Raw genomic sequence first — 24,064 nt, forward strand, 5'->3', positions numbered from 1 at the left:
CACACAGTGATAAATACTAAGACAATTTCCTGCAACAGCAGATTTGCTTGGTTGTTGTAAGCTAGCTGGCCTGACCATTGTGTGACATGCCACAACTGCATGGGATACAGTGGATACCCACTTCCCACAAAGTGGTCAGAAAGCACACTTCACACTGTGTTTCTGCAGATTGCAGTCAATCCTTTTGCAAATGCTACCTGGTAAGGCAGAATGGCCTTATACAGACATAGACTCATATGATTTTTATCTGTTCCTAAAAATAAAGCAAATTTTACAGAGCTATTGTTCTACAAGCACAGATGAGATTAAAAACCCACCAGAGAGAGCTAAAAGCTGGACTGGAAAAAGTGTTGGCTCAATGGAGACTACTTTGAAGCGGATAACATTGATGTGGACAAATAAAGTTCTTTAAAAAAAAATTCACATCATCTTCTGAAATGGAAATGAGCGTTTACATAATTGGCCGGGAGGCCCATTACGGGCAGGTCCAGCCGCCTTGGTGCAGGTCTTATTACATTCGACACCACATTGGGTGACCTGCGCTCCGGGTGGGGATGAAATGATGAAGACAACACAACACCCAGTCCCTGAGTGGAGAAAATCCCCGACCCAGCCGGGAATCGAACCCGGGCCCGAAGGACGGCAATCAGTCATGCTGACCACTCAGCTATCGGGGTGGACACATCATCTTCTGAACACATGCCATTGATAGGTGGAAGAAAGGCTAACCTACATACACTGAATTTAGAGATTTTAGATAAAGTTTTTGACAATAATGAGTGGGAAACATTCACTGACATCCCGGAGGTATCATGGATGAAATACAGAGAGCATACAGATATCTACTGCTTGTAAAGGACCCAGACAACAGTTTTAGGAGTTAAGGAAGACGAAGGTGAGGCAGTAGTTGAGAAGATTGTGTGACAGGATTGTAGCCTATCCCTCATGTAATCTGATCTATATGTAGAGAAAGCAACACAGAACACAAAGGCAAAATTTTGAAAGCATATTTAAGTTCAGGAAGAAGAAGTAAGAACTTATCAATGACATTGCAGCTATATTTGAAATGACACAGGATTTGGAAGATTAGGTTAGCAGATCTTGAGAGGATGCTGTACTACAAACATCAATTAAAGTAAAAACAGGAAATTAAAAGCAGTAGATGCAGTTTTCTACGTGGGTATAAAATAACTGATGAAATAAATATGGTATAAAATTCAAACTGGCGCTAGCAAGAGAACTGTTTTCAGAAAGATGAATTTGTTAACACCGAACATATATTTCAGAGGGAGTGTTTTCTGAAAACACCCTGGTGTGAAAAACAGAAGAATGAAAGTACCTTTTGCAGAAAAAGTGTTATGCCAAGAAACATAGCTCAATGAAATTTCAACCATAATAGAAAGACATTCTACAGTATTGTACAGAAGGTAACTAAAAGGAATTACAATGACACCTTTATTCCATGACAATAATTGCACTGAAGTCACTGTGATTTATAATGGTGCCGTGGACATTACAAAAGGTAGGACATGGTTCCTAATAGCATTTGTGTTCACTATGGACAGCAATACATGCTCTGCAACGTGCTCCCATGCTGGCCACAAGATTGGTAAGGAGTTCTTATGGTTGGGCGTTCCATTCCTGAATCAGCACAGTTGTCAACTGCTGGATAGTCTTTGGTGCATGTGGACATACTACAATAAGCCTCACTATACAAGCCATACATGCTCAATGGTATTTATGTCAGGGGAATAGGTATTCCCATTCCATTCACTGAATATTCTCTCTTTCTAAAAGCTCCTCCAACTGCACTGTTCAATGCAGTCATGCTCTGTCTTCCATAACAATAAATTTGGGCCAAATCCACCCTTGAAAAGATGCCCATTGGGAAGGATGTAACAATAACATAGACTGACAAGTGTACCACATTCAAAGATTAGGAGGCCAGTATGCCTATGCAACATTATGCCATCCTACAGCATAACACCTAAAGCGTCAAAATGATCATGTTCGACAATGTTCCTGAGTGCACCACATGTTCCAACCTCTTGTCATGTGTGGGTATGTCCAGAATCATTACTCGGACAGAATCTGCTCTAATCCGAGGAGAGTACATGACCCCACTCCTCATTGGTCAGGTCACTATGCCCTTGGCATCATCGCAAACTGTGCTGCTATTGGGCGGGTTTCAACAGAACACAATGGGTCGTAGGGCAGAGAGAACATCACCAAGCAGTTGTGATTCCATTGTGGAATGTGAGACTGCATGACTTGCAGTTCCGTTTAATGTGATTGCAATTGCACCACTGTTTGACGTGGATTCCTTCCTGCCTACTGCACAATCTTTTGTGATAACTGTGTTCATGTCAAACAATTTTTACTGTATGTGGATTCATCACCACCACCACCACCACGACGACCACCTTCCATTCCTGCAAACCAGGTTGGTTGTAGATAAGCCACCTGTAATTTTTTTTCTTTCTTTTCCAAATATTTGCTCCAGTTACAGAAAATCAGACTGCTCTTTTTACCCACTTACCTTTTCATCCACAATCTTCTTTCTGTCAGATGATTATCAGCATTTGACAATACCTTAAGTACCACAATCTACAGATAGAGAAAAGGAAGTCTAGAAATCATACCTAGTTGCTCCAATCTTGATAGATGCAAGCAAAGGTTCAACATTCAACTTGAATTTATTGGCCAATAATCCAAGTACTATGACATGACAAATTGCCTTATCTCTCACATGCAGTGGCCTTGTCCTGAAATGAGTAAAAAAAGGTATTCTAAGCACAAGTGTCTGGAAGCTATAAGAGGAAACTTCAGTGACAACGAATGTTTGAGCCAATCCTGGAGGAATGCTGAGATAGCCTAATGGCCAAGGCAGCTACTTGCAACAGGCAGGAAATTCCAATTCAAGTCCCAGTCTGGCACTAATTTTCAGTTGTCACTGCATATTCCTTTCATGTAGGTTTAGCATACCTGTATGGCAGCACTGGTAACATTTAATACTTTTCATATTATGAATAACATAACCTTGATGAAAATTATTCCTGGTTTCATCCACGCTGGCTGTTGTACTTCAGTGCTGCTTGAAGATGTGTTACATAAAATGTGAATTTTCTTGGTATGTGGATCCAAAAATACTCTCAAATTAGCACTAAGTGAAGCCTGACTATTGGTTACAGAATCCAATAATGAAGGCTTAAGCATATCTTCAGTGCTACATGTTTTCCAGTATTAAGGTTGGCAAGAGAGTATTTACTCCAGCATTAGTTCATGATCAATTAGTCCTAAAGAGTTGCACCTGGCATGGTCCCTCAAAGTGTTAAATCTTAGAGGCAACTGCTGGCATCCATTTCAAAGATAGGGAAATACAAGTGATTGTACAAAATGAGTAATTTATGTTCTTTACACAATCATGACTTTTCACAGATAGCAACTTCTCTGCCCCAAGAAAACAACAGCCCATTTTTAGAAGTCAAATTTATAAACACACTGGCAACTTTTCATGGTTATTACTTCTAAGAAATCAAATCTAACTAATGAAGTCTCTTCCAGTAGTTATTCTATTTGTATCTCAAGTTTGTCACACATCTACTAAGACATTTGATAGTTTTCAAGTTTTACTGTTATTGGTTTGTAGTGGCAAACACTACAGTCAAGTTTTGAACAGATACAGGCAATGAAAATAAAGAATACCCATATTTAGCCACAGAAAGAAGAAACAGTTGCCATCATCTGATTTAAACAATGGCATAAAACATTTATGTCTTGATGATTCTGAGTCAGCTGAAACATGTTAGCTTCAGTAACAAACCCATGCAAAAGACTATTGCTGACACATTCATCACGAGATAATTCAGCAACAGTGTTTGCTACATTTGAAAAAAATACTTTTTTTCTGTCTCAGTTCCACATCATTTACAGTATGACTAATTTTTATCACACTTGCCATACCGTAAAATGATGTGCAACTGAGAAAGAAAAATAAACAATATTAAAAATTTCAAACAAAGTAAAAGAGTTACAAGAATGAAAATTCTTGTTGTGTAATATAGCTAAAAGTCACATAACATGACCATAACAGACCTATACTATAGCGTTGGTGTTAAGTATCTTACATAAATAAGCAGAAAAGAAAGCCTGGGCTACATGCAAAGATAAAGACTCAGAAGTAATGTCATCCGCAAAACTAGTGTCTTGTGTGCTTCATATATTAATTAAAGTAGCCCACAGAACAAAACTTTTTCTCTCGCACCTTTTTTACATGGAAATACGGCAAAGACATGGATTGAAAAATAGTCACGAGCTTAGAGAAACTGAGAGACTAATAGACAGTGATAAAGAATCTCTATAAAGACCACAAACACCAAAATATACTGAATCAAGTCTTAAAAAAACAAAGTTCAGAAAAGATTCAATACAGAAAAGACATTGCAGAGTGATTAACTAACCTTCCACTGTCGGAAGCAACTGTGAAGTTATTAAGTATCCGGGTACTGATACTTTCTGACTGAGGGCACACACTTACATTCTTCGCTCTTAGATCCTTGTATGTCAAAGAGACAAAACGTATAAGGCATTCTGCATATAGGAGAATCTTTATGCTTTGTACTCGTGTTTCTGCTGGAACCTCTTTAAAGCAACTGTTGAAGAATGGTGAATAACTGTAACAAAATAAAGAACCTTAAGGATTCAATACATTCGAAGAAATCTGGCACTCAAAATAAAATTTTGAAATTGGAAAAGCCAAATGATTAAATGCATTACGCATATTTTTACCAATTAAAATACAAAATCTTCACAAAATGATGAAATATTCTAACTAGATGGAACTTAATTGAGGAAACCAAATACAAAACTAGTTCTAAGTGAAAGAAATCTGAAAATGAAATATTTACATAATATCAGGAACTCTCAGAGGGGGGGGGGGGGGGTGCCAAAAAAAAAAAGGGGCATCAAGGGAAGAAAGGTGCACAAAAGAAAAGATGATGACCCAAGGGGGGGAAGGGTACCCAAAGGAGGGGAAAGGTATCACGAGGGGGAAGGTGCACCAAGTGGGAAAAAATCATGCCGATGTGGGAGGAGGCCATGGGGAGAAAGGGAGCCAAGAGGTAGAAAGAGAGCCAAGAGGTAGAAAAAGAGCCAAGAGGTAGAAAGAGAGCCGATGGGGAGAAAGGGAGCCATAGGGGGGGAAAGGGGAGCCATAGGGGGGGAAAGGGGAGCCATAGGGGGGGAAAGGGGAGCCATAGGGGGGGAAAGGGGAAACAAGGGAGGAAGGGGTGACAAGGGGAAAAGGTAGCTAAGGGGAAAAGGTAGCTAAGGGGAAAAGGTAGCTAAGGGGAAAAGGTAGCTAAGGGGAAAAGGTAGCTAAGGGGAAAAGGTAGCTAAGGGGAAAAGGTAGCTAAGGGGAAAAGGTAGCTAAGGGGAAAAGGTAGCTAAGGGGAAAAGGTAGCTAAGGGGGGAAGGGAGTTTAGGGGGGAAGGGAGTTTAGGGGGGAAGGGAGTTTAGGGGGGAAGGGAGTTAAGGGGGGAAGGGAGTTAAGGGGGGAAGGGAGTTAAGGGGGGAAGGGAGTTAAGGGGGGAAGGGAGTTAAGGGGGGAAGGGAGTTAAGGGGGGAAGGGAGTTAAGGGGGGAAGGGAGTTAAGGGGGGAAGGGAGTTAAGGGGGGAAGGGTGTTAAGGGGGGAATGGAGTTAAGGGGAGAAGGGAATTAAGGGGGGAAGGGAGTTAAGGGGGGGAAGGGTAGACACAGGGAGAAAGTGAACCAAGGGGTGGAAAGAAGGGAGAAAGGGAACAGAGTGTGGGAAAGGGAACAAAGGGATGGAGAGGTGACCACGAGGGAGAGCAGCAGATTAAGGGGACAGGTGGATAGGGCCAAGGGAGCAAAGGCGGTAGGAGGAAAGAACTTCCAGGGTGAAAGAATGGTCAGGGTGGAGGTGGGTCAGGAAAGGGGGTGCAGGGGGGAGGGGGGCCAGGTGGAAAGAGGGGGCAGCTGGCAAGGGGGGCAGGTGGAAAGGGGGGGCAGCTGGAAAGGGGGGGCCAGGTGGAAAGGGAGGCAGGCGGAAAGGGGGGGGGCAGGCGGAAAGGGGGGCCAGGCGGAAAGGGGGGGCCAGGCGGAAAGGGGGGGGCCGGCGGAAAGGGGGGGGCCAGGCGGAAAAGGGGGGGGGGCAGGCGGAAAAGGGGGGGGGGCAGGCGGAAAAGGGGGGGCAGGCGGAAAGGAGGGGGGCCAGGCGGAAAAGGGGGGGCCAGGCGGAAAAGGGGGGGCCAGGCGGAAAAGGGGGGGCCAGGCGGAAAAGGGGGGGCCAGGCGGAAAAGGGGGGGCCAGGCGGAAAAGGGGGGGCCAGGCGGAAAAGGGGGGGCCAGGCGGAAAAGGGGGGGCCAGGCGGAAAAGGGGGGGCCAGGCGGAAAAGGGGGGGCCAGGCGGAAAAGGGGGGGCCAGGCGGAAAAGGGGGGGCCAGGCGGAAAAGGGGGGGCCAGGCGGAAAAGGGGGGGCCAGGCGGAAAAGGGGGGGCCAGGCGGAAAAGGGGGGGCCAGGCGGAAAAGGGGGGGCCAGGCGGAAAAGGGGGGGGGCAGGCGGAAAAGGGGGGGGGGCAGGCGGAAAAGGGGGGGGGGCAGGCGGAAAAGGGGGGGCCAGGCGGAAAAGGGGGGGCCAGGCGGAAAGGGGGGGCCAGGCGGAAAGGGGGGGCCAGGCGGAAAGGGGGGGCCAGGCGGAAAGGGGGGGCCAGGCGGAAAGGGGGGGGGGCAGGAGGAAAGGGGGGCCAGGCGGAAAGAGGCGCCAGGTGGAAAGGGGGGGCCACATGGAAAAGTGGGTCCGGGAGGCCAGAGGGAATAGATCAGGGGGAGGCGGGGGGGGCTGGAGAAAGGTCTCCAGGAGGAAAAGTTGACCCCATGAGAAAGTGGGGCCGCAGGCCACGGGGTAAATGAGAGAGGGGGGGAAGGGGGCCAAGGGGGAAATTGTGGCCAGGTGGTAAATTGCAGCCAGGGGGGAAAGGCGGCCAGGGGAGGAAGGGGGGCCAAGAGGGAAAATGGGACCAGGGGGAATAAGGGGCCAGGGAGAAAGTGGAACCAGGGTGCCACAGGGGAAAGGAGAACAAGAGGTAAAGGAGACTGGGGGATAGGAGACATGGGGGAAGGGGCTGGGGTGACAGGATGAGGGGTGAAACACTCACGGGGGAAGGGGATGAGTGGGTGAGACGGGGGAAAGGGATTTGGGAGGCAGGGAGCATAAGGAAGCCGAGGGGGTAGGGGGCTCACAAGGGGGCAGGGTGTGTCAAACGGCAGAGGGCAGTGAGGGACAGTGAGGGCAGGGAGCTGCAAGGGGGCAACGGGACAGGGGGTAGTAAGAAGCTGGAGGGCAGTGAGGCGACAAGGAAAGTGGCGAGGCGGCAGGGGTGGCGAGGGGCAGGGATGTGACAACGGTCCACTGGGGGGGGGGGGGGGCAAGGGGCAGAGGTGGGACAAGGGGGTATGGTGGGAGAGGAACAGGGGGCAGAGGGGGGACAGGGTAGAGGGGGACAAGGCATATGGGGGACAGGGCAGACGGGGGCGAGGCATATGGGGGACAGAGCAGAGGGGGGTGGGGCAGAGAGGGTGATGGATTCCGAATGTTGGGAGGGGGCAGATGGTTGTGAGAGCAGAGGTTTGGTGAGGGCAGAGGGCTGGTGAGGGCGCAGAGAGCTGGCGAGGGTGCAGAGGGCTGGCGAGGGCGCAGAGGGCTGGCGAGGGGATAGAAGGGTGACAATGTGGGGAAAGTGGCTAGAGGGCAAACGGTTGACAACTGGTGATGGTGGGAAAGAGGGCGAGGGTGGGAAAGGTGGTGAAGGCGGGAATGGGGATGAGGGTGGGAAAGGGGGTGAGGGTGGGAAAGGGGGTGAGGGTGGGAAAGGTGGCGAGGGCGGGAATGGGGGTGAGGGCCGGAAAGGAGCGAGGGTGTGAAAGGGGGAAAAGGGTGGGAAGGGGTGAGAGCGGGCAATGGGCCAAGGGGTGGGATTGGGCAATGGATGGGGAAGATGCAAGCCATGAGAAGGTGCAAGAGGTGGGAAGGGGCTGAGAGGGTGACAGGCTGAGGGGGGAAGGACCCAGGGAGAGTGGGATCAAGGGGGGAAGGGTGCTGAAGGTAATATGGGGAAAAGTTGGGTAGGGGGAAATATGGTGTGGGAAAGGATGGGAATAGGAGGAAAGAGGGAGAGGACAAGAGAGTATTACTCAATATGAGATTCTATAGCTTCAAAATATAATTACTGAAGGAAATAAAAACTTATTTAAGTTCATTACTGACTTTATAGTTATTTCGAGATTTTTGTACATAGTCATGAGTACAAATAAGTTCTACATCTGAACATGAGCATCTTTATTAATTAGCTTTTATGAAACTTTTTTTTTACTTCAATGAGAAATTTCTACCACAGGACATGATCAATACAAATCATATGTTACCTATGCTGCACATAATGTGTGAAACTTTCCCAGTGCACCCTACCCCTTCCCCTAACTTCATTTGTGTTTCTTCCACTGACTCCTTGGTCAAAGAGAGCAGTGCCTGCTACAATGTTTGCAGACAGTACATTAGGATTTCACCCTTTGTTTCTGTCTATTTTAGTACTTTTGTGAAGGGCCAGGTTTTAGTCTACCAAGATGAAGCATGCCCACTGCACTGTGAAGATGAAAAGAGAAGTGATTTCTCTCACTGAAGAAACATAAAATTGTGCTGCAGGTCAGCAATAAGGGCTAAACGAGAGTAACATGAGCTAGTGGAGACAACAAAAGGAACAACTTTTAACTTGTTCCAGCAACAGAAAAATTTTTTTTTGGAGCAAAACTTGGCCACTGTTATACGTTACAAGTTATGCTGAATAATTTTGTCAGGGAGCAGTGACAGAAGTGCTCATCCGTGAGTGTAGATATTATCCAAGTTACAGCTCATGAAGTTACGTTGGAAATTTTCTCTTCATAGACACGCTTCAAATGCACACAAGCTGCCAGAAAACTATGAGGAAAAACTCACTGAATTTCAGCATTTCATAATCTGACAGCACGCCAAACATAGTTATCTTCTTGGTAAAATGGGTAAAGTGGACCAAACACCATTGTATTTTGGTATGCCAACAAACTATATGATCAAATAAAAAGGAAACAAAGATGTGAGGTACTATCTGCAAGAGGTGAAAAGCAGAGCATCTCTGTCATATTTGCTTGTACAGCTATAGGCCGTGAGCTGCCACCATTCATTGCATTTGATGGCAAGAAGTTACCTACATCAGAGATCCTTCCAAAAAGCATTATTTTACTTGCTAATTAAAGTGAATGGTTCACACAGGACATTGCATTTAAATTGGTATGGCAACACTGTCCTGGTATCTTGTTAGGTTTGCCAAACTTGCTCTTACTGGATTTATTCAAGTCATTATACACTGGCTGTAAAGAGAAAAGTAGTAGAAGGCAGAATGGGATTGGATGTAATTCGAGGAGGGATGACATCAATTCTAATCCATTGTATGTTTGTTTCAACAAACCATTTAAAGACAAACTTAAAAATATGTATATGCAATGGTTAACAAAATAAGATAGGCTATTAATGCCTACAGGATGTGTTCAGCATGTAACCTTGTCTCAAGTGAGTGGACTTACCAATATTGGAAATGTAGACTGAATAAAACTGTCCATCACGTATTTAAAAAAAAAACGCTGTGTTTTAAATGCGCTTGATGGCACAGAGGATGACACTCTCTACAGAGAGATTGGAAACAAGGAATCAAGGATGATGACTTAGAATCATCTGAGTAATGACTAAAAACAGTATGTATACATTATGGTAGTTCAATAAAATTTCTGGTTTGTACTTTCATCTTCATTTACAATTCATTTTCTTTGTGGATATGCAATGGTATTCAGTCAGTTGGTGAGCCTAAGCTATCATTAATGAGAAGACATGATATGTGTTTCTTCTGTGCGTGTTAATGTTGTAATTATTTACATCTTTTTTTCTATTATGTGTTGTACATTTGTATTTTGTTTGCCACATTACTGGGGGTTTTGCTGTAGCACAGGTCTCTTTGGTCTACATCAAGTCTCTGTGAGGTTCTTTTTCCTGTGGCCCCTAGATGGTGAAAGAGATTGGGTGTCCTTAGGAGGCTTTATACTAGTATTTCACTGACCATATGGTCATGAAAAATCCCAACTGTGTTCAGGTATGCAGTGCAGCAAGACCTGCCTGTGGTGTCACCATTCACAGCCCGCCTGCATGTAGATCCTAATCATGGCCACCTGTATTCTACATGGCCGTGCCCTAAGTTGCCTGTCAAAAGACACTGACAGACATAGGAGATGCTGCATGACAACTATTTGCCAACACTGTTGACAATACTTACAGTTCGCACTTTGTATGGATCACTTGTGCTGGAAATGATCCTGTGTGGACAAATTATATTGTTTAGAATGTTAAGAAAATAATCTAATAAGGTACCCTGTCTAATCTTTATCGTGGATGATACAAATCACCTTTACTAGAGACAATAAAAATCAGTGACTTTAATACACAGATTGCTCTTCACAAAATTTATATCGTTTAAATCAAGGGTGATATTCTGTAAAACCAAAATGTAACTTTCTTGGATGAAAATACCATATTTCAATGTAAGAAAAAATACTTCAGATGACATTCATATGATATGTAAAGATTGACGTCAGGCTCAAACACAAGCTGCGGTGTAGTCTGTAAAAGTCTTAGTGGCCCCATCTGCCCAAGTTCTCCTCAGAATATTTAGATAGATATCATGGATTCTCACTGCTGTCAATCTTTGTTTGTGATGTAAGAGTAATTTTAAGTGTCCAACAGGCTAAATTTAATTCCATACGAATTACTGTAGATTAGTCCTACTCCCTACAAATCCCAGAGAGGCAGGGTCACTTTATACCTTATCCACAATATGATGAGCAATACTTTTTATTTATATTTATTTTGTGTTTGGCTTGGAAAGAGAGAATTCCCCCCTCCCCCTCGAGTCTTTGTCTCTGGGGTGTGTCTTGCTTTCAAGGTGGCTTAAATTTCAATAAATACGGTAATCACCACATCTCCTCTCAATGACACAGGTGAGCTAATGCCAAATTTGCCAAGTACTTTGAAGAAAAGTGTTGTAACCTGTTGTGAACGCAAAGCATGGTGGGACCAAACGGAGAGCGGCCCATGAACAAACAAACGAACAGAAAGGATGGACACGAAACAACAACGACGACAACACGCAAGAAGCAACGGAGTGGCAGAGACAACCAAACGAATCCAAGGCGTCCACTAGTAATGAAAACAAAGAACGATAAACACGCTGTCTGTTGTCGAGGCGATGTGTCGAGACTCACGCAACGATTAGACTCGCTGGCTGAGCGAGAGGCAGATGCTTAAATACTCTATCAGGGGGCACCGCTATTGGTTGCTGGAACCACGTGTTCCACTGTGGCGCCCTCACACTAAATACGGGCCAGGACGCGTTCGCCGCCACAGTTTACGGTGCAATGGTGCAGAGACCTCTAGGGGTCTTCGATGTCGATGACGTCTGGCGGGGAATTCAAATTCCGTGGTGTACGGCACCAGAAAAAGGATGTAAACACTATCCCAAATTAATACTGTGAGTTGGGAAATACTACATAATACTGTGGTCTATAATAAATGACCTTTTAAGTGCTAATGAGGTTTTAACTATACATAATCGCAAACCACAATTATCATTTACTATTCATTTTTATTGCCTTCAAGTACAGGAATTATTTGCATCACACTGTTTATAATGAAAGGAGCAAATAAATTAATAAATCAATTTCAGGTAGTAAAACAATGAATTTAAAAATTAGAAACGTAGCCAATATTGGCACTTTTGAACATCTTAAGATACTAACTTACAATTTAGGAGGACCATTGTATAAAATTTTCAGGAGCACTGCACCTATCACAGCAATGGCTATCATACTGTCAAGGTAACTCTTACATTGTCCAGTAACATTAATATGAGCAATGCCTACATGGAAACAGAGTGATTTATCCGACATCCAAATGGGCTTGGTCATTGATTTTCAGGCCAAGAGTGGAAGCATTTCCAAAATGACAAGGCTTGTAAACTATCTGTGTGTCACGATGCTTAAAGTCTACTGTGCAAGGCAAAATAGTCTATCCAAAACCTGTGCTGAGGTAACTGTTGTGCACCCTGTGCCATAGATGACAGGGGTGAACAATGGCTGCAGAGATGTGTACAGGCAAACACACGTGCAACTGTTGAGCAACTGAGTGCTCAGGTAAAGCAAGAGGCTATTAAGAGCGTCTCCTCAAAGACCGTTCAGTGAATGTTGCTGCTTATGGGCCTCTGCAGCAAGCACCTGGTTCATGTACCCATGCTGACTGCTGTTCACCAGTGAAGAAGGCTGGAATTTCCACATCAATACCATAGCTGGATCTCCACTGAGTGGAGACAGGTGGCCTTTTCATATGAATTATGTTTTATGCTCCATCAGAAAGATGGCCATTGGCATGTACAGCGTAAAACATTTGAAAGCAAACATCTGCAACAATCGTCAGAAGGTTCCAGCCTGGAGGAGGGAGCGTTATGGTCTGGGAAATGTTTTTGTGGCATTCCCTGACTGATCTTGTCATTCTGAAAGATACAATGAATCGACATGTGAGTGGATCTATACTTGGGGACCATGTCCACCCCTACATGCCGTTTGTGTTTCTTCAGCACCAACAGGATAATGCAACAAATCACACAGCTCACAGTGTACGTGTGTGGTTTGAAGAGCACCGCGGTGAGTTTACTGCACTCCCCTGGCCACCCAGCTCCCTGGATTTAAACCCAATTGTGGGACACCTCAATAGGGCTCCTTGCACCTTGGTTCCTCAATCAAGAAACCCAGCACACCCAACTGGCCATGGCACTGGAGTCAGCATGGCTTCACATCCCTGGCAGTACCTTCCAGAACATCACTGACATTCTTCCAGTATATCTTGCAGGCTTTTGACAGGTGGTCGCTGGACTGTGTAATTAGGGATTTACCATAAAAATATAATATGAAATCAGTAAGCATGTAGATTTATAGCATTCTTTCTGGTTTTGATTCATGCTATATGATGTTATTCTGTGAACTCCTGTTTCACTTATGTATTGAAGGTATTTGTCTCTCTTTAGTTTTAAGCATCCTCTATATGAGGTATTTGTAGGGCTATGGGCAGCATTGGGGCACAGAAGCCACTGTTGTGACATCAATGCAAGTGCAAAGAGACTTCATCACCAATTGCAGAACTACACCAGACAGAAGATTCCTTGAACCCTAATGAACAACGCTGAAGCAGAGAACGCTGAGTCTTGGTGTATATTTGAAGCAGTTTCTTGTCTGAAGTCTCTAGATGGATCTCCCTTATGAAAGCATCACAAGAAACATAATTAAATAACGGTTTGAGAACTGTATGGGAGTACTGCATGATCATCACAGTCACAGTTTAATGTAGTATCACTAACACATGCGTCCGGCATCCCTGCAACAGGCCAATAAAGAGTTAATCCCATCTCAGCTACTGGAAGGAGAGACTTCACAGTGCAGTCTCTGATATTACTGACCATAACCTGTCACTTTTTTCCAGATGACATTCTCTTAACAATGGTAGGCTGATTCAGTACCCAACATGAATACTGATTTGGAGCAAAAGTCAGAGATACACTTTGCAGCACAACTGCAGCTTGTTTCCAAGGAAGGCGCTGCCAAAGCAAGCATGACCCATGTGCCAGCCCACTGACATGACAGTACCAATAAATACCGTGGCCCTGCACTTGGCCCTCCAATTCCTCACTGTTCTATAAAGCCTTCAGTACACACCACTGACAGACCAATTTATCCTGCTTGTCTTTATGTTTTAAATTCAGATCACTCCCTGGACTGTTTTGCACATGCTTATGGTGAGTTTTCTACTTCCAACTACCTCAGGTGTCTGCCTGGGTCATGTTGTAAGGTCTCCACGATATTACAGCAAACTGACTTATTACCATCTTCAGATGGTTCTGTGACAGAGACTCAGTTTGGGTCAGCATCCTATTTACGCTGGCTGTAACCTCGTCCATCACTCTGCTCCCATCACAGTGCCATATGGATGTGAAAGCTTAGATGAATTTCTTCAGCAACTCAACTTGCTTCACTATACAGTGTCCTCCCATTTCTTGAGGTCCTAATGAACCACAAACCAAATGGCAAACTGTGACACAGTGTGTACAGAAAATCTATGGACACAGATCTATATCTACACATCTCCAGTAGTCACCACAACTTCCAGTGTGAAGGTGTTGTATGCACATTTGCTCACAGCGCACAGTGCATCCGCAATCAGGACAGCCTTCCAACTGAGACGAACCACCTAAAGACAACATTCTGAAGGAATAGGTACACCAACATGCGGAGAAGGAGTGTGTTTAGACACATTCTACATAGGCAACAGCAAAAAGAAAATGAGGAGTGCAAATCACAAGCATGCATCCAGTTTTTCAACAATACCTCCAGAAAAGTCAGCAGAATGTTGCTGCGACACAATATCAAATGTTTATTTTGCCAACCCCCTATGACCTTGACACTATTAAGTTTAGTAAAGGATGATCTACACTTTTGAAAACCAGGCATCTACAAAATCCTATGCCAATGCAGCAAGGCATAAGTTAGGGAAACTGTATGCAAGATAGAAGAGAGATGCCATGAACATAGACGCCACACTGAGTTACGTCAGACTATGGAAACATCAAGTTTGAACACAAAATAAAGACTAGCCATAGTGAACATTACAAAAAATCCAATAGATCAAGGCAATCTTCCTCCTCCTGTATGGCACAATTAAAGAAGCCACTGAAATTCGTATCAAATATGGTCTACTTAACAAAGACAAAGTCAGCTGTGGAATCTTGCACTGATCCAAGAAAAAGCAAAGTGTTCCCTTACAGTCAGGTTCATACCCAGTGGCAATAACATGGAGACTGGGGGCTATAGTTCACTGTCCAGCACCGCCACCCTTCACTGCAGCGGCTGCAGTCAGGGTGAATTGGGAGGGTATAGGACACCAGGCCCTTCAGAGAAGCAGCAATCGGGAATGACCTGAAGATGGTAACAAGTCCTTTTGCTGAAATATCATGGATAACTTATGATTGGATCAGGCAGACACCGATAATTTACATGTCCGAAATGTGCTGGGAAAATGTTCCACTGGCCTCTGCACCATCGCCAGTGCAAGTGATCATAAACTCTACATAACAAAGTGGCTAGCTGTGTGGGAAATGCATAGCAGGTCGTGCAACGTTCAACACAAAGGATCCATATCTCCACAACACCACCTTTCACTAATATGTAAATATACATGTATCTACAAGGAATAGTTCTAAAATTTTTATTATCTCCTCATAAAAATGAAGCTATGTAGATAACTTTTGTTTGTAGGCACGTGTCTGCAGTACTGGTAGACACAGGAATCCTTGTCCAACAGTGCAACAGCATACAGCTGGAGGAGCCAAAAGAAAATAATCCAGACCATTGATAACGTGGAGTACTGCATAATAATTTTATTTCTGCATTTGAAGGGAAACAATGCTGCAACAATCCTGCTAAGTTGATGAAAGTGTGTAGCAATAATGAGTTGTCATATGATAAAGTGGTTAGCGCCAAAGATGTTCTCCAGTCTGGACAAACAAGTCTGAATGATGATGAATGAAATGTCACACCAACTCTCTTTGAAGAACTAGGAATAGCACGAGATGTGGAGAACCTGGTGCTTAAAGACCAACATAGTGAAAAAAGTGTAAATGAGTCACGGATCAGTTTTCTACATTTAGCATAACATTTTGAAAAAGAATATTGATGCTGCCCGCTGGGTCCCACAACTGCTCCCAACCACTTGGGAAGCCCATCAAACCAAGGCAACACAGGATGTATTGTAGCTGCATCAGACCAATCCAGATTACTTCTTTAACCATATTATCACCTTGAATGAGTGCTGGCTGTATATGATGCCATGACAAAGCAGCAAAGCAAGAAATGAAAACATACAGATTCATTAACATCCAAAAAAGTAAAGACTCAACCATCATCAGGCTTTTTGGGACTGCCATGGAGTGGTGCCAACAGATTAGGTATGTAGGGGGCAAGCCATAAGAGCAGCATATTACCAAAATCTCCTGATGAGGTCACAAGAGTTTCTCAGCATGAAGTGTGACAGGATGCTGCCCGAGGAGGTGTTTTCTGCTCCAGAACACAGGACACAATCACATATGCTGCTTAATTGGGCTATCAAATTCATAGCTCCACCATACTCCCCTGTCACGGCAACCACTGACTTCTCTGTTTCCCTTTGGTGAGGAGCCATTGTGTGGCAGGCATTTCCATAATGACAACCTGATTTTTAAGACGGAACATTTTCCTGAACAGCCAAAATGAAGACTTCTGCAATCAAACCTCTGCCATGTCATCCATTGTTGAGAAAAAGTCACACACAGAAGGGTGAATAGTATAAAAAGATTAACAATGTCACAGAGCCTCATAGCCACAGCTTGATTATCTCAAGGTGATAATTAAAACCTCATGAGTACTCAGTATATGTATGTATAAAAAGAGAAAAGTTATGATAATTTTGTACACTGGGTATATTCAATGGATAGATTAGAGGCATTGGAGCAGCCCTCGAACTACCTAAATGTATCATCTCGTAAAACCTCAACCATTTTAATCACGTTTAAAACAGACAACTGTGTTTCAACAAATACAATACAAACTAGAAAAATGACTTCTCTATAAATTATGCCATCTTGTCTATGTTTGGAAGTTGGGTTTTGTACTTTTGTGTTCACTTTTCAACAAACACATCTCTAACAAAACAAGAAATAGAGAACCCCTGTAAATTTGAAAGAAGTCAATTCTCAGAGACAAACGGGCACAAGCACAACTGCCCAATTTCTACTTCACACTTTATTTGTAATTCCCATACATTGGTTCATTTGTGGAACAAGGGCACCAGACATACTCCAGTCCACTGTTGATTTGGACAATATTAAATGAACATTCCACCTTTTTTACAATGCCAAATCAGCCGTGGGCTGGAACATGACTGACGTCCTTCATTCACAGGTGAAGCAGTCTGTGTATATTAGAAAAATGATTTTAAGTTGAAATTGTGACGATTGGACTTGTACCCATTATCTCTAAAGAGCAGAATTACTAACACACCTCAGTAACAACTACTCACACATATTACATTCAATGACCGACAATTTGAATGCCTGCATTCTTGTGGCAATTAGAGAATAGTTGTTATATTATAAATATAAATGAGGTCACGTAGATATTAAACTGGTAATAGCAGAGCATATAGATTTTAAGCAAGAAATAGGAGATAGGTATCAGCTATTTGATGTAACTGAGTAAGAACTAGGCTTCTTCTTCTTCTTCTTCTTCTTCTTCTTCTTCTCCTCCACAGCAGCAACAGTCCTGTTAATTTACCTATATTAAATTTATATCTAATAGGCACAAATACTGAGATTCAATTCTAATACTGTTCCATATTAATGCAGTTTCTAACAGCACCTTTGCTTTGGTAATACCTGTCTTGGCTCATTACGCATCTCTGAATAGTGTCCTTCATATTGTGTTCTAAACAATATTATGAATGAATAGTGGTACATATAAAACTCTCACTTGACCCATTCTTAATACTGTGTTGTAACCCAACAAGTAGTGACACGAAAAAAATGCCTGCCAGGTAGACACAGAAATAGAGGCCAAATAGACTGTATCACGGATGGGAGCAGTGCTCAATATATAAATCAAATGCCAGACTGTCATATGCTGGACAGACGCATCATCGGAAGAGCCTCTATAAGACCATGAGTTAACAGTTCACACATCTGAGAAGTCCTCTGTTATGCACAAACAGTAGTAATGTGTTGACCTTGCTCTGCTGTTGGAGCATAAGTGAAACAATTTAGGCTCTCGGTATTTCTCTCATGGTGAGAGTAGATTTCATCTAAAATAATTGGGGAAATCCAGGCCTCAGCACAGACATAACTTTTTTTCCTCTTACTAAGTATTAACACATTAAAATGGTACCCTCGGTATGGATGCTATTTGTAGCTCCTACTGCACTCTGCACAGTGGTTTGCAAAGTATAAATTCAGAATCAAACAATGGAAAATCAAGGATGGAACGCGCGCGCGCACGCACACACACACACACACACACACACACACACACACACACACACACACACACACACTAGAATCCCCCCCCCCCCCCTATGGGCCTTACCATCGTATTAGCCATCTCTGGCTGCCACCCCCTCCTTCCACAATGATCTCCTCCTGTTCAGATTCTGCCGATCCTTAGCCCTCACCAACATAGTCTTGCAAAAACATATCAACCAAAGACTATACCTCCTTGGAGTACCTTCTCTCCATCTGCAAAATTCTCCTGCTATGCAATCCCAAATTTCTGGAACCCGGAACACACACTGAAACTATTGCCCTGCAGGAACTTGAGCAACATGCACACCACCAGCTCAAAAAGCTCTCCATCCTGCTCACTTCCTACTCCCGCCTTGGAGTACCACTGTCCACCACCTCTACAACCACCTCAAACCTCCCCCCATGTCCCCTCATAGCTGACAAACGATGTCTTGCAGACCTACTACATTTACCCCACCCTCCAAAACTCCCCCCCACCATGCACAGAATCCAGAATCCAAACAGACCCACAACACAGTCATGAACCCTTCCTCCAGAAGCCTTAGACCCACAGAAATATCAGTCCTTTCCAAAGGTCTCACTTTTGCCCCACTCTCAAATTCAATCATGCAGGATTTGTTCAAGACCTGCTCTCGTTCTCCTGGTCCCTACCGTGCAAACACTTTTTTGCCACCAACCCTACCAATCAGATTCAACCAAAGACCAATATTAAACTTCTTAACCTCAAACCTTGCCTCACCATCATTCCCCAAGTCCCCACACTTGCAAACTAACCTTACATTTGCAGAAAGAACCGCAGTCCACCATCTAAAATCTGATCCCGACTCTATAATCCTACCTGCGGACAAAGGTTCCACCACTGTTGTTTTGAACCGCAACAATTACCTGGTGAAAGGACTCTGCCAGCTGTCAGATATTTCCACCTACAAACTTTGTCACAGTAACTCCATTCCAGTAATCCAGTAGGATCTCCAGTCATGACTCAAATCCTTAGGCCCATCCCAGAATCTCTCCCTGGAGTCCATCTCTCACCCTTACCACTCCCCACACTCCTACTTTCTACATGCTTTGTAAAGTCCATAAACCTAACCACCTTGGACACCCCGTTGTGGCTGGTTACTGTGCCCCCACAGAGAGAATCTCTACTCTTGTAGACCAACACCTTCAACCCGTTACGCGGAACCTAACCTCCTATACAAAAGATACCAACCATTTCCTCCGACTCTCCTGTCCCTTTACCACACGATGCCCTGCTCATCACTATTGATGCCGCCTCCCTGTACACTAACATTCCTAATGCCCATGGCCTTACCACTATTGAACACTACCTTTCCCGACGTCCGATGGATTCCAAACCAAAAACCTCCTTCCTAGTCATCATGACCAATTATATCCTCACCCACAATTACTTCTCCTTTGAAAGCATTGCCTAAAAACAAATCCAAGGTTCATCTATGGGCACCCACATGGCACCATCCTATGCCAATCTATTCATGGGCCATCTAGAGGAATCCTTCCTAAGCCCCAGAATCCTAAATCCCTCACCTGGTTCAGATTCAATGACGACATCTTCGCTATCTGGCTAAAAGGTGAAGACACCCTATCCACATTCCTCCAAAACCTCAACAACTTCTCCCCCATTTGCTTCACCTGGTTCTACTCAACCCAACAAGCCACCTTCCTAGATGTTGACCTCCACCTCAAAGATGGCTACATCAGTACCTCTGTCCATATCAAACCTACTAACAACCACAAATACCCTCCACTCTGACAGATGCCACCCATTCCATGCCAAGATGTCCCTTCTGTACAGCCTAGCCACCTAATGATCATCACATCTGCAGTGACGAGCAGTCCCTCATGAAATATACAGAGGGTTTCACTGAAGCCTTCGCTGACCATAATTATCCTTCCAAACTTGTATAAAAACAAAGGTGCTGTGCCTTATCTTTCCAGTTTTCCACCACCTCCGAAAGTCCCACTGTACGGCCACATAGGAGCATTCTCCTCGTAACTCAGTACCACCCAGGACCAGAGCAACTGAATTACATTCTCCGCCAGGGTTTTGATTACCTCTTGTCGTGCCCTGAAATGAGAAATATCCTAACCACTATCCTTCCCACCCCTCCCACTGTGGTATTCCACTGTCTACCGAACCTACACAACACACTTGTCCATCCTTACACAACCCCTGCACCAATCCCTTACCTCATGGCTCATACCCCTGTAATAGACCTAGATGCAAGACCTGTCCCATACATCATCCCACCACCAACTACTCCAGTCCGGTCACTAACATCACCTATCCCATCAAATGTAGGGCTACCTGTGAAACCAGTCGTGTAGTCTACAGGCTAAGCTATGGCTACTGTGCTGCATTCAATGTAGGCATGACACCCAGCAAGCGGTCTGTCTGTATGAATTGCCACCAACAAACTATGCCCAAGAAACAAGTGGATCACCCTGTTGCTGAACTTTCCCTGCAACACATCTTACATTCCCATAACCCTCCTGGTCTCAACCTTCGTTAGTCACTGTCCTCACCCATCCAGCCCCTTCCCTGTTCCCATTCCAGCACTACACAGCCGTCATTCCACCACCACACCCAGTCTTTTTATTTCTTTCCTTTTCCCACTACTACCCCCCCCCCCCCCTCCCGTCCCCACCTCTTCTCTGCCCTCAGTCTAACCTACAGCACTTCACTGTCCACCACCCCCACCAAACTATCCCTCCCCTCCCCACCCAGCCTCCTCCTTACCCCCACCCATTCGCCATTCCCGTCATTCACTGGTGCTGCAGCTCACAGTGTGGTTTCAGTTGCCTGAGACTGCAGTCATGTGTGTAAATTCAGAATTGAAATTACATGCTACATCATTACATAGATAATTTTGATACTTCTTCACAACACCAATGCCTCAACCTTTGTAAGATGAAACATACTTTACAGTTTGTGTCCTCTTACTGGCATTTGCCACCTGCTATTAACTTACACTTTATTCCTGCCTGCTTCTATTTCTCTTATGCAGTTCTCTTCAATGGTCCAACATTCAGGTCAAGCTCCATCAAATTTATTTATGTAAATTGTGCACCTCTTGTTTAATTTTCAGCTCTGGTCTCTTTAACTACTATTTTTTTTCTTCTTCCCTTTCCACTCATTTTCATATTTTCAAATAATCTCTCTTACTGTTACATATTAATTCTGCTAATTGAGGCGTAGCACCGTATAATGATCCTGCCTCGGAGGCGGTTAAGTGGGAGATGTGTCTCAGAGCTGGATAGTGACAGATGGCGACGCGAGACTGGACGCGCACGTAGTTTATGTATCAGCCAGTAGAGGTCAATATTGGATAGGGGGACTGTGATGTTTAGTTTCGATCGTGCCCACTAGAGTGCACTAAAGTAATAGAATGTTTTTCATAAACTGTTCTAGTATTTTCATAAAGTGTTATTATGTCTTTTTGTGTATGTAAAATGTTATAAATGTGTTTTAGCAGTATGAATGATGTGTGAGTGGGGTTTAAGCTTAATATGAAGATAATTGTTTAACAAATTATGTAGTGGTATTTAGTGTGGGAACATTTCGGAGAAGTATGGATGTGGACAAAGGGGATTTTTGTAGAATAGATTTGTAAAGAAAGTTTATGGTAAAGGGAAAGTTAATTCAGGTATAAATAACAATAGTAAATAACTTTATGCATAAACAAAACTTCAGCATATTAGATAATTACGTCGGTAAAAAGTGCAGTCATTACGTTTACTATTTTGCAATTGGTTATTGATGAAAAGCATGGACTGACGCGGGAGAATGTTGTTTTGCTATTGGGTGTTGAGTAAACTGACCAATGGTACAGCAATATTCTTCACGTGTCTTTCTCTGCTGGTAGAGAAGACTGAGAGTATTCTAGAGTGGTGTGGAAGACTAGCCATGAAACAGTTCGGACGTGTGTAGTAGTACTTCCGATGGAAACGATAAGTTGCCGGATTTAGCAGTGTTTCATACATCGAGAGTGTTGTACAGTGACGGCATAATAATTCCGATGGGTGTGTAGAAATTTCGGAATTTTTAAGTGAATTTTGTGAAGACAAAAGACATATATTCCACGTGGCATATTGAGCAGATCAGTGGCTAAAAGCTGTGACTGCATTTGGTACGGACAGACTTAATATTTGGCGAGCATTATCAATCAAAAACAATCAGTATTTTTGTAGCTATTACGTTTTCGGGAAATGCAACACCATAAACTTGCTAATGTGAGTGAAAGGGACTGTGAGTGACTGCGGTAAGACTAGCACGGGCTTGGCAGTGATACTTGTTCACCTAAGTTTCAGAATATATTAATTGAGGACAAAATTTCCAACCTTTCATTCGTATGAAAACTTTCTCCCGAAACGTAGATTAGTGACTTAAATTGCAGCCTGGTTCACGTCGAAGTACAGTAGATTTCATTCGGCTTTCCTACTGATGATCTGCTGTGACAATGTTCACAGGTAGGTGCAGGTTCGTTGTAAAGGGACAGAAAGAACTGCGCCACCGCATAATCTTTGGAAAGTCATTTCCTGCACTCTCTTTCTCCCTTCTGCTAGATAACCTTTGTTCTAAAAGTTAATCTCATTAACCCTTTAACAATAAAATTATCATCAGTTGTCTTTTTATGTTTATTTCTCTCATTTCAAATGCTTGCACTTGGCTCATATCACAATAACTTTACCTTTTCTGTCCCACTTTTGTGTATGTTGGCCAATGAACTGCTGATCTCAAATCTGATTCCTAGTCAATTTTAATAAAGCTTTTGTTGCTCTCTAGACCTATAATTTTTATAACTTTTTCCAGCCTAATCACTCCTTCCTTCCTAACTACAGAAAAAAGAATCTCCTGCACTAAAAGCACAAAAATAAATATTTTATACATCATTCAACACAACACAGATCATTTGTGTTATGGCCTTTTTAATGCTGCAGCATAGTTTGTAAAAGACAAAATACTTAAATACTTGACCGAATGTAGCTGTTACGAAAAATAAAAGTGAATACACATTGAATGAAAGAAAGAAAAGATAGAATTCATACCTCACAGAAGATGCACCTCCAGAAATAAGCGTCTCAGCTTCCTCCGAAAAACTGTTGAGTTCATCTTCACTGACCAGATCATGAAGATCATAAATTTTATCAGGCGTTGTAGCTGTTCGGTCACAGGGAACCACTTCATCACCAACTGTGGCAGGTGATGAAACATTTCGGGTTTCTTCAGGCAATGGAGAAGCAGTTGCTGCAATTGAACCAAAAACCTGTGCTCTTACAAGAAAATACTAGTGGACTATTAATACGATACATGGAAGGAGTAAATGTAACTGCTCACAGTATAATTGAGGCAATGAGCAGTTGAAAGGTACTTAAAAACAAGATTGGAAATTACTGAAGTTTGGACAATGACATTTTAAAGAGTATTACTGATTAACACATGCCCCCCCCCCCCCCCCCTGCAAAACAAAAACTCTGCTCTGTCACATGGATTGGGTGAGAGGAGCAAGGGTGGGAGGGAAGGGTAGGAGAGGGTAGGGGGTGGGGAGGGGAAGGGAGAGGACGGGTGGAGAGGAGAGCAGAGTGGAGGGGAGGAGGCCAAGGGCAGGACAGGAAAGTAACAAGGAAACTGGATAGAGATGGGGAACAGATAATCCTACCCTACTGCAGATGGGGAATTTTCTTGGGGCAAATGAAAGGGGTGGGGTGGGATAAAGTGGGGTGGGAGAACACAAGAGGCTACAGAGAGAAAGGTATATATATATATATATATATATATATATATATATATATATATATAT

The 24,064-nt window shown here is 43.7% G+C and overlaps 1 protein-coding gene across 1 annotated transcript in view; it reads right to left on the minus strand.

Moving 5' to 3' along the window:
- Nucleotides 1-24,064, minus strand: part of LOC124789066 — a 93,065-nt gene that overhangs the window by 23,622 nt on the left and 45,379 nt on the right. The window contains exons 4-6 of the mRNA XM_047256361.1: nt 23,313-23,511; nt 4,461-4,673; nt 2,643-2,765 (exon numbers count right to left, since the gene is read on the minus strand). Coding sequence (XP_047112317.1) covers nt 2,643-2,765; nt 4,461-4,673; nt 23,313-23,511 — 535 coding nt within the window. The remainder of the gene's footprint in view (nt 1-2,642; nt 2,766-4,460; nt 4,674-23,312; nt 23,512-24,064) is intronic.

The sequence above is a fragment of the Schistocerca piceifrons genome, chromosome 1 (assembly GCF_021461385.2).
Source record: "Schistocerca piceifrons isolate TAMUIC-IGC-003096 chromosome 1, iqSchPice1.1, whole genome shotgun sequence".
In the NCBI taxonomy this organism is placed as follows: domain Eukaryota; kingdom Metazoa; phylum Arthropoda; class Insecta; order Orthoptera; family Acrididae; genus Schistocerca; species Schistocerca piceifrons.